The sequence below is a fragment of the Canis lupus genome, chromosome 1, assembly GCF_048164855.1.
Source record: "Canis lupus baileyi chromosome 1, mCanLup2.hap1, whole genome shotgun sequence".
In the NCBI taxonomy this organism is placed as follows: Eukaryota; Metazoa; Chordata; class Mammalia; order Carnivora; family Canidae; genus Canis; species Canis lupus.
In genome coordinates, this window is record NC_132838.1 from 28,991,486 (window position 1) to 29,003,707 (window position 12,222).

The window sequence follows — 12,222 nt, forward strand, 5'->3', positions numbered from 1 at the left end:
GAATCTAAATGTAAAACCAAAAACCATAAGAGCCTTTCAGAGAACATACAGGAAGGGTATTTTTGTGAACCTGGATTAGGCAAAGACTTATAGATACAAAACCAAAAATTGATGTAAGAAAAAAATTGGTAATTTTTTACTTCATCAAAATTTCAAACATTTGTTCTTGAAGACTGTTAAGAAGGCAATTAGAAGACAAGACAAAGACTGGGGGAAATATTTGCAAATCATATATCTAATAAAGCACTACTTGTACAGAGAAAACCTAACTCTTAGAAGTCCATAGTCAGAAAGCAAACAAGCCAATTATAAACTGGGCATAAGATTTGAACAGACACTTCACGGAAGAAGAAAAATGGATGGCAAATATGTACACAAAAAAGGGGCTCAACATAATTTGTTACTAAAGATAAGCAAATTGAAATCACCATGAGATAGCACTGTACACCTATGAGAGGGGCTAAAATGAAAAAGACTGACTACTTCAAATTTAGCAAAGCTGTGGAGATACTAAAACATTTATATACTGCTGGTAGGAAGGTTAAATGGCCTAACCACTTTTAAAAACAGTTTGGCAGCTTCTTAAGAAGTTAAATGGACATCTGCAATTGGATGCAGCCCTGCTACTCTTAGAAATTTCTTCAGAAATGAAAGCACGTGTTCAAAGACTTGTAGATGCATATTCTTAGCAGCTTATTTCTAATAGCTAAAAGCTGGGTACAACCACAACACCCATCAACAAGTGTATAGAAAAACAAACTGTAATCTATCATAAAATGAAACAATATTCAGAAATAAAAAGAATGAACTACTGATAAAATCTAAAATATAGATAAATCTCCAAGTAATGAGTGACAGAAGCCAGACCAAAAAAAGGCTCCATGGTATAAAGGTCTCACTTATATAAAATTCTAGAAAATGGAAATTAATTCATAGTGATTGCCTGGGGGAAGGAGGGGTAGGGAGAGATTTCAAAGGAACACAAAGTAACTTACAGATGATGGATATGTTTATTATCTTCATTGAGATGATGGTCTCAGAAGTGTTTAAATATATCTACACTCATACAGTTTACTGCATGTCAATTATACCTTAAAAATGCTATTCGTACCAAAAAAAATATAAATAAAAGCAAATGACAAGCTAGTGATAAAAGGGGTTAATATATATATTTTTAAGATTTTATTTATTTGAGAGACAGAAAGCACAAGCAGGAGGAGGGGCAGAGGGAGAGGGACAGACATTCCCCACTGAGTGGGGTACCAGATGTGGGTTCCATTCCAGGACCTGGAGATTATGACCTGAGTCAAAGTCAGATGCTTTTAACCAACTGAGCCACCCAGGCACCCTGGGGGTTAATATTCTTAACATGCAAAGAATCTCCACAAAATGAATTAAAAATGACTAATCTAACAGAAAATGGACAAAGAATCACTACAGAAAATTCACAAAAGAACTATGCGGCCAATAAAAATATATTCAACATCACCAACAAGAAGAAATAAGGGGGGGAAAAGCAAATTAGAAAGTGATGGTTTCTTTCTTTCTTTTTTTTTTGGCCTGTTTAACTGATCTAGTATACCTCAAGATACTTTTTCCTAAGAAATGAACTGAATAAGAGGTGTGTACCAAAGTACTGCTTAAAATACTGAAAAAAAAATCTAACAGTGGAATTGTACAATAATCATTTAAATAAATTATGGTGTATACATTTAATGAAAGGGAATTCAGCCACTAAAGTTATATATAGAAGTCTAATTGCCATGATGAAATATCGCTAATGCATTATTAATCAGAGACAAAATAGTTTTTAAATACAATAAATACACAAAAGGATGATCAGTTTTTTAGTCACCAACTTTAGCTGCACCAACCATGAATGTGAGATAGCACATATAAAACACTTTCGGTCCCTGATCACCATATTCATGCCCTACTTCATTTATACACTCTAAATAATGCACAGCTCCATACTAACAGGCACTCTATTCCTGCAGACCCTGATGATGGAAGTACCGGGGAACATTTACTGAGGTCTCCTCAGACCTGCTTACCATTCACTCTTTCAGAGACAGATGCTCCTTCCTCAATACCAATTACTATTCTCACATGGAAGTGTAGCTGCTTCTATATTTATATTTTCATAGGTCTGACTGCTATTTTTCAGTACATATTTTGGACTTTCTTTCATAGCACTCTGACAATTCACTCCCAAATATCCAAAGATTGTTTAAAGAACAAGAGAAAACTCTGAAGCTGTAAAAGAAAAGCGCTCTATGAACTGGAAATTGGAAGGCTTATGGGCCAGGGATGAATGAATCAACAGGTGAAAATCATGTTTCACAATCTTTGCCTTATTTGTTTTTCAAAACTGTCCTTTTGAACACTTCATTGTTGTTTGTTGTTATGAAGGGAAAGTAAAGCTGGATTTGAATATTTAATGGCATTTCCTGACTCCCTGTTTTTCTGTACTTGCTAGTTATCTATCAGTCAACCATGATTTCACTTTAATCTGTGAGTGGCTATGTGCAGAAGACATAAACTCGGGTATAAACAGTTATACAGGATAGCGGGATTTTGGTATTTATCTTATTCTTTTTGCAAAATTGTGTTTTCTAAGTATTACGCTATGCTAAACATGTATTATATTTTTTAACTGGTAAAAAATAACAAAAAGCACTGCCTAAATACTTGTTTATTTTTTGCAGTATTAGGATGCCTTTCAGAAAGAATTAAAATGGCCTACACAGAGGCAGATTACAAAAATAAACATCCAACAATTTATGAATACTTATTTCTGTTGTTTAAGGGGAATTTTCCATACAAAAGCCATCTACTGGATTTCAAGGAGTCACATTAACACCTAACTTTATCTTTAACACTTCTGGTGCTGTGAAGGCAGCCATAAAACACAATCTGCAGAACTATTCACAAAGACCTAGTTTCTCAGATACCAGAAACAGAAGCTACTTACAAGTTTTTGCATCCTATCCCTCCTTAATCCTCCAGAAGTATATACATCTATCTGTGTAACACTATACAGATTTCACTGTAAAATAGGTCATAATTGATGCTTTCTGAAATTCACTCAAGCTCTGTGCTTCTAACATTTCAAGCTTTCTGAAACATTTTTTTATAGGCCATGATTGGGAGTATGATGTTGTAATTAAGTAACTATTTCTTTACTTAGTCATTTTGTCTTCTTTGGCTAATTTAATTTTGTACATTTAAAACTCTAACCTAACCTGATAAAACTCAAAATTTTAACAATCTCATATCCACAACTTTTAGACAGCAGGCTCCGGGAATACAAAGACACTGGTCCCCACTTGAGGTCTGAATCTTTTGAAGGTCAACAAGAAATTACTGTTATGTGCTAACTGGTGTAGCAGAGGAATCCACAAGGGGCTGAGAAACATAGACTGGGCAACTACATTTGTTTAAAGGAACACTATACCCATCAAATTACTTCCAAATCTACCTACAGCTGGCTATAGTTGGGGATTCTAAATTTTGCACAATTAAAAAAATTGTACAATGTTTTCAGAACTGATAATCAAATTTTGATTTATAATAAGTTCAGTGCTTTTGTGTATGTTCTGGCCTTAAACAATTATAAGAAATAGCGTGGTTTTCTCAGGAGATTTTTATCTTTATAGGAGGAAGAACAGAGGAAATAAGATATTTTTAATCAAGAGCCCTTTGCATTTGAAGTGAATACAAAGTTTGTTATTATTTAAACCTAAGTTTACTTATGTTACTGACTTTATAATAATAAAGTACAACAAAAACCAAAATATCTTCCTCTTATATTAAGACTGCCTTCTGGTTCAACACTTAATCCCTTTGTTCAAGACCTATTATTAAATATAGTTCTGTTACTGCATACAGTCATTTTACTGGATACCTAATTCTTTTACTTATAAATGATTCTATTTTTTTTTTAATATTTTTTCTTTATTTATTTATGATAGTCACAGAGAGAGAGAGAGAGAGAGGCAGAGGGAGAAGCAGGCTCCATGCACCGGGAGCCCGACGTGGGATTCGATCCCGGCTCTCCAGGATCGCGCCCTGGGCCAAAGGCAGGCGCCAAACCGCTGCGCCACCCAGGGATCCCTGATTCTATTTTTAATATAGTATTACTGTAAGCTGTATAGTAGGTTTACTGTGCTAGGTTCCTAGCAGTCAGCAGTTATGCAGCATCCTCTTTGCCTTCCTCTAGCATTTGCTGTGTAGGTAATTTATGTGGTCTGAGTGTTTGTGTCCCCTTGAGATTCCCATGATCTAATGCCCAAAGTGGTGGTACTTGGAGGTGGGGCCTTCAGGAGGTGATTAGGTCATGAGAGCAGAACCCTCATGAATGCGAAGGGCACTAAGTTCCCCTTTAAAAAGAGGCCTCAGAGAGTTCCCTTACCCCTCTACATGTGAGGTTACAGCTAGACGGTACCATTCTATGAACCAGACAGTGAGCTCTCACTGGACACTGAATCTGCCATGCCTTGATCTCAAGGATTTCCTAGCATTCAGAACTGTGAGATAGAAATTTCTGTTGTTTACAAGCCATGAAGTTTCTGGTATTTTGTTATAGTAGCCTGAATGGACTAGGATAAGAATGTTCAAGGGTTTATAATGCTTTTTTTAAATTGTATTTTACAAGGCCTGACTTGTTTCAGCTTCAGCTAATCTGAAGAAACTATGTGGATGGACCAGAGAAGTTCTATTGACAGACTAACGAAACTGTCCAAAGTTTTCTATAAGAAAGTGTAACAGATTCATGTCTCAAAGCCAACCAAAAGCAAGAGCATCTACCAGCATCCAGTAATCTGTTAAGTGAACACCAAAATATAATAAACTATCTCCAAATTGCTGATGTACATACTATTATTCTTTTGTTGATTTCCTATTCCATTATCAATCAATTTTCATACATCATGCCATGCAACTAAACTGTGTGACGCGTATATTGCTACAGAAAACAGCTAGGATTTCTACTGCATCCTGGGTCAGGAGCTCTTAATATATCTCTGCTCCATGCTATACTTTATAGTTTCATTTTTGCCTTTGATGAAACACATAGATAAAACAGGACAGGTATTTTTATTTTACATGTTAAAAAACAGATGCAAAAATGCTAAATTACTTGACCAGGGTCAAACAGAAAGTGACTGCACTTTGTCTAGAACCCCAATGAGCTAACTCGTACTCCAGCCTTTCCCACCATCCTGCTATTTTGCACTGTACCATTCTTCCCTCTTGGTGCACTTTCAAAGCACAATATAAGCATTAAAAAAAAAAAAAAAAAGAATGCCTGGATGACGAACTCAGGACTCTGGTTTATGCTCAAAGCCAGTTTTTCATATATCCTGAATCCTTGAATGACATAGCCTTTCAAATCAAAGTATCCATTATATGGAGAATATTAAAATAAAGACTTCAGGATATGACCAAGAAACAGGTAGTTTAAGCATGCCTTCTAATATGGCATTTCTATCTCTTAATTTTCCTAATAGGATAAGAACATATTTTAAACTATGACCTATAATCAGTTATATACGCTACTGCATAATCTTATCCAAGTATGAGAATTGTAACTGAGTTTGTTTTTGAATCATTAGTCATTAGTACTTTAAGAACACTATTACATTATACAACTATGCATATTAAATTAGTTTCAACCAGAAACACTACCTTGTTGCAAAATTATTATAAAGTTAGTTAACATTAAGACTGAATACATAATAAAGCTAATTCATATTTTGGGTTATATGGAGAATACAATCACTTAATGCCTTTTAATCATCCGCAACATTTGTAAAAGAGTGAACTATTAAGAATACTAGATAATGAAAATTCCTTTTAGTCTTAAGGGCCCCCCCTAAATATCAAAATTGAAAACAAACAATACACTGTTTTAAGAGTATGGGCTCTGGACTCGGACAGCTGGGTAAACTTTAACATTTACCAAATGTGTGACCTTATGTAAATTACTTCATTCTCCCTGTGCCTCAGTTTCATCATCTGCAAAATGAGGGTATTAATAGCATCTACCTTGTGGGGCTTTGAAAGAACTATATGGAAAAGTGTACGTAAAATGTTCATAAGAGTAGGGGACACACAGAAATGTTTGATAAATGTTAGCTAGTACTACCACTATTATTATTAGCCCCCAATTTACTCACTGATCATGACTTTCATTCTGTATTTTTATAAAATCAAAGGGAAAATGCTATCCTATAGGATTTTAAATTCTTATTTCCAACACTTCTTGCACATCAGTAATGTGCCAGGTACTACGTTAGACATAAGGAATTGCAAACACCATGGATTTTTGGTCAATGAGCAAGTTACATAACAATTTTTTTATAGGAACATAAAGATATACATTGCCTTGAACTCTGGTACAGTATGTCACACTGTGAAAAACAAAGCTATCAACAACAATGGTGTAGGCGGTTGTTAACAAATACAAATTTTAGAAATATAATAAATAGAATAAATTCCATTTAGCGTCAATGGTAGAGACTGCTGTTCAGTGTAACAAATTTTGCCACAGGTTTCATCAACCACTTGGGAAGCACAAAAGACTGGAAAAGAGCATGGTAATCTGAGTCTGACTGCTGGACTTTATAGCCCTGCTCAACTTGGCACACAATAGATGCTCAATAATTTGTCTTGTCTAAGATACTATGACTAAAGAAGTATCCAGAGTTAACACTGATTCAGAGAAGAGATTGCCACCTAGTGGAAAATTAGGCTCATCACCTGGGATTAGAAAATAATGCTGAGAACTTCCCAAATTAACTAACACTTGATCCTACTTAAAATACTACACATATATTCATTGTGTGTCATATTCATTGTGTGTCATATTCATTGTGTGTCCCGAATATACACATATATTCGGGATAGGTAAGGGTAATAAAAATATTAATAAGTCTCCATCTCTGCTGCCTACAAAGTACAGATGATACAAAGAAATCACTCCACAGAAAGGCATAAAGTAAATGGTATTGCAGAAAAAAAAAAAAAGGGTTTGCTTATCAGACAATCAAAAGCTAGTATTTCAGGAAATTTTCTAAAAAGGCAGGTTAGTGTAGCAAATAAGAGAATAGTCTCCAAGTCCAGACTGTATGGATCCAAGTCCTGGCTTATGTAAAATGAGGATAATTATAGTACCTATACTAAGATCATTGTGAAAAATGAAGTAAATATATGTAAAGTGCTTAAAACAGTACCAGGAACAAAGAAAGTGCTTCGTAAGTATTAGTTATGTTTATCATTACATGTAGAACAGGATCCTAGAGATGGAGATAGACGAATATTAATCCTAACCCTAACCCTAACTGCTGATGTCTGGCTTCATAAACTTAATGCAGAAGCCGTTTCTTCTGACTAGCATTATTATGGGAATCCTAAAAGTACATTATTTGTGGTACTCTGTGACTAAATTTTGTATTACTAGATGATTAACCCTTTCAACAACAGGCAAATAAAACTGCCTTCTGAAAGTAAAAATTGTATTTCTTACCAAAAAAAGCAAAAAGTCAGTAGAATGAAAGACCCAAAAGACCACAACTTGAACATATGCTTAACAGGGAAAGACGCTTGCTGACTCTTCACAGATTTTGCTAGAACTGAAAGACAGATGATACATTTAGCTACCACTGTGGTCTCATTAGCAGCTTATTTAACTTACCAAAAAAATGAGTCTACTCCATTTTCCTTGAAAAATACCTAAATGTATGAGCATTCAGATAAATAGTATTTAAAAATCATGTAACTGTTCAATCTTTCAAATTTTATACATTTATGTAAAGATACATGTAAACTTTATTTTCAGAAAAGAAAGTTTGGGCAGAATATTCTTGCATTAAAAATGAGTAAAATATAAGGCAAACCTGTAAAAGGCTAATAATAAATAAGTTTTAATGAAAAATCTAAATACTATTGAATTGATGATTACAGCCTGAATTTATGAGTAAAATATTTTAGAGTCTAAAACTTTTTGTTTTCTTATGAATACCAGTATTAACCATTCACAAGAATTGTGCTAAATCTTGGATTACTTGGCATTATGTAACCTCTTCCTAAGCTTCCTCATTTTAAAAATAGGCAGTAAAGAGTTAGGAAAATGTGTTGAAACATTTTGAATTTTATTTGTAAAGGTGTTAGTATACTGAAAATTGTGTTCTAAAATCATGGCACAAAATAATTTTAATTTCATGTGTATTATTTGAACATTTTAATTTCTGAAACACTTTGAATTCCTTCCTCTTCTACATAAATACAGTACACATAAAATGTCCTTAACTTCATGCACTTATTTCCTAATACAACTGACCCAGAAAGGTACACACTCTAATAAATAAAGGGCTGCCAACAGAATTAATAAAAGAGTGGGGAAAAACTTTTTCTCAATTCCCTTTCATATAGAGGTGTTTATCAGCATATTAAAACCTCAGTTCCCATAAAGTATATATGGGTTAAATGAGCATGACAACAACCCATTTTACCTTCTTCCTTGTTTCAATATAGTCCTTATTACATTTATTATATTCAATTTGCAAAGTACTTTCACAGTCCCTGCCTCACAGTATCCTCACAAATGACTCTCTTAGGTAGCAGAGGTATGGACATTAGTTGTGCCACTTACCAGATAAGGAAATGGAGCTTCAGGAAGGCAAGAGGCTTGTACACTACAGAAACAGAACTGAACCTAAGACCTCTGTTTTTGAACTCCTAAAAATGCTTTGCTTTCTGCTTACATTTCTAGAATGGACTTCTTAGTCTAAAAGCCTACTATCAAAAAACCAAATTGGCAAACCAAACTGGCTAACCTAATGATGAAAACCTCAATCAGTGACAAAAAAAATACTGGGGGGGAAAAAAAAAGATAAAGAATGGAACTTCCACTTGCATTTGTAGTGAAAACTGCAAAAGCCTATAAAGCACATTAGGAATTGAAGGGATACTGTGTAAAAGCTCTAAAGGTTCTGAGGAAACAACTGTGCCGCCTGCTTCTGTAAAATAGTCCCAGTGACGCGCTGCCTAGGTGTGACTCCCCTTCATGTGAAGAGTGAGTGCATGCACAAAGAATGGCCTGTTTGTGTTTGAACAAGTGAATGGTCTGAATATGAATGGTTTGAATATGTGTTAGAGAAATTCTGTATCTCTTCCTGGTAAAATTTTTCAAAAGAAATCTCAATTTTACAAATTTTTTTTCTAATATGATTTACCTGGATAGCATAATAAAATTCATAAAATGATCAACAATTTCAGGTTTAGAACTTAACTGTCTAATAATTTAGCACTTACTACAACCATTAACCCATAACTAATTAACTGCTAAGCAATATCTGTATTAACATAATAAATGTAACCACTCCCATTTCATTTAAAGTTAAGACTTTCTGCCAAATAATTCCATGTTGATATTACCTATGTATTTATGTATTTATGACATTGTATGTGAATCTCCCTAGCTTAGCAAAAACAGCAAAAGATGATACTTGACATCCTAAACAAATCAGAGACTACTAAAGACCGTTTTATTTTTGAACAAGATTTAATATATAAAGAAAATGGAACTGGGTTCTGGGAGTGACAACACTATTAGTACAAATAATGCAGAACAATGAAGTCCTAACCTCAGGACAGAAATTAAAGAAATGTATAAAAAGTAACATAAATCCAAATAATTTTAAGAATGCCATATTATTCCTCAAAAATGTAGTCAGAGTCTTTGTTTCCTTATTTTTTGTTAGAATGACAGAATAGTGTAATTTTAGAGTAGAAAAAGACATTAAATTTCTAATTCCAGATCTTGTTTTCATAGACATTTGAGGTTTTGCCTTCCTTCTAGGGTAAGAGATTCTTAAGACTGTGACTTATTACAACCATGTGCTTTAGTGAAAAACAAAACCAAGGAATGAGAAACTAAATATTCAAATGAAAACATTAAAGATCCTTATTTCCTAAATGTTGTATATCTTTTAAATGTAGTTAACACATTCTCAAATAATTTTTAGGCGAATTTTATTTATTTAAATTTAAAAAGAAAGTGATGATTACCTTTCTGTGATTCCAACAAAGCACAACAATTTATGTGTACCTTTGCTGACATTTAAACTCCATAACAGTGCTTATGGAAAAATAAAATATCCTAATATAATAATAATGTAATCTATTTAATCTGTTTGTGTCTTAAAACATATTCAAGAGAGCTTCATTAAAACAAAGGTTGATAGTTGTCACAAAGCTCATGATTCTTGGTTCCATCTAAAAGTTACTTGAAATACTCTACTTATCAGCAGTGAACTTACCATAGAAATCGTAAATATACAGAAGAATTGGCTCATTCTGCCCAAATGCACAAAATGCAACCATATTTTCAAGTGGGTGATAAGAAATGTCTCGAATGGGTGATTTGAATGGCAGGTCAGAATACATTGCTACTTGTTCTCCTAAGTAAAAAAAGACATTTAATAATTTGCACTATCTCAAATTTCTCTCATTAGAAGATTATTCTGTAACTTACTAAAAATAGTTATAGTAAGTAATAACAAAGCTTGCATTATTTACATGAAAAACTCAAATACTTAAAAATAGTCATGGAACTCATATTAAACAATTATTTTTCATTGTCTTGTATCTCCCCTTTCTACTTCTCAACCCAACCTCTTCAATGAGGTTTTCAAGGCACAAAATTTTTTTAAAAAGAGCTTAGCAGGAGAGAAGTACCTGACTCTGAGAAGTGACAGCTGGGCAAATGCAAATTCATAACAAAGAACTCCAGGAGGACTGGGGCGGGGGTCGGGGGGGTGGTTAGGCTATGGATTCTAGAACTGAAGAAACTGGCTGAAGGAGTTTGGTAGGTAATTCATTTTTCTACTTTTTCCAAAAACTGAGGTACCGCCTGCTTTCAAGATACATGATTATTCATGGCTAAAAGAAGCCTGCAATGGAGGTCTAAGGAGCATATGAAAACTGGAGCTCAAAAAGCAAAAAAACCCAAGATCTATTTATTGAAGTAGAAAAGAGATTTAACGCCTCCAAACTGATACTAAAGTATCAACACTCAGTAAGAAAAAAAAAAAAAAACAAACAAACCCAGAGCGAACTGATTAGTCAAAAATGCCTAAAGGAAAGATGGAGAGAATGTGCATTATAGAGGGCACTTGCTGCAATGAGCTAGGTACTGTATATTTAAGTGTTGGACCGATAAATTCTACACCTCAAAAATACTACACTGTATGTTAACTAACTGGAATTTAAATAAAAACTTGGGGAAAATATCAACAGAATAAACACAGTGAACCACAAACTATTGATTAAAGTTACTTTAAATTTTATAAAATTCAATTTATTGCTAACAAATGTTTATGTGGTTTTAGCTTTTCTTTTGAAAAGCAAAGGTAAGGCACCAATGAACTTCCCAATGTAACAGCTTACTGTACTGGGAAAATATTAATTACCATAATTGAAGTAAATCCCTTTTGTTTTTTCTCTTTTAAGGATTTTTACTTTTAAGTACTCTCTACACCCATGTGGGGCTCGAACTTATAATCCCAAGGATCAAGAGTCGCATGCTCTATCAACTGAGCCAGCCAGGCATCCCAGATAAATAGCTATTAAGTTTCAGACAGCAAAACTTTGAGAGGAATTGGTTTATTTCTAATAAAAAGATATATTACAGCTGTTTAGCCGTTTGTATACCCACTTACATTCCAAGTTCAGCTTATAAGTATTTTGTATTACAATCTTGATTAAGAACTTCTCTTAATACAGCATAGGGAATATAGTCAATAATACTGAAATAACTTTGTATAGTGACACATGGTAACTACACTTATTATTGTGAGCATTTTGTAATGTATATAACTGTTGAATCTTTATGTTCCTTGTACACCTGAAACTAATATCACATGTCAACCACAATGAAAAATACTTCTCATAAGATTGATAATATCTCATTATAACACAAGGATAGAATAAGCCTTGAATTATAATGTGAAATTCTAAATCCATGAAGATATCAAAGCAATAAAGGCCAAAGTTAATATAAATTTAGGCGACAGCAGAGTTCCATTATCAGCTTTCCCATTTTGAAAAACATAACTGAGAACCTGAAATCAGAATTTCCTTCAAAATTATTTCACAAAATGGTAGTTTCCACACCTCTTCAAACAAAAGCAATCCAAAAAAAATTTTTAAGATCAATGA

At 33.7% G+C, this 12,222-nt stretch overlaps 1 protein-coding gene across 24 annotated transcripts in view; it reads right to left on the reverse strand.

Moving 5' to 3' along the window:
- Window positions 1-12,222, reverse strand: part of AHI1 (Abelson helper integration site 1) — a 199,003-nt gene that overhangs the window by 126,955 nt on the left and 59,826 nt on the right. For all 24 annotated transcript variants that reach the window (XR_012030072.1, XM_072824443.1, XM_072824495.1 and 21 more), the window contains one exon: window positions 10,323-10,463. Coding sequence is in view for 23 of the 24 variants with exons in the window: in XM_072824443.1 (XP_072680544.1) it covers window positions 10,323-10,463 (141 nt within the window). In the remaining variant the exon portion in view is untranslated. The remainder of the gene's footprint in view (window positions 1-10,322; window positions 10,464-12,222) is intronic.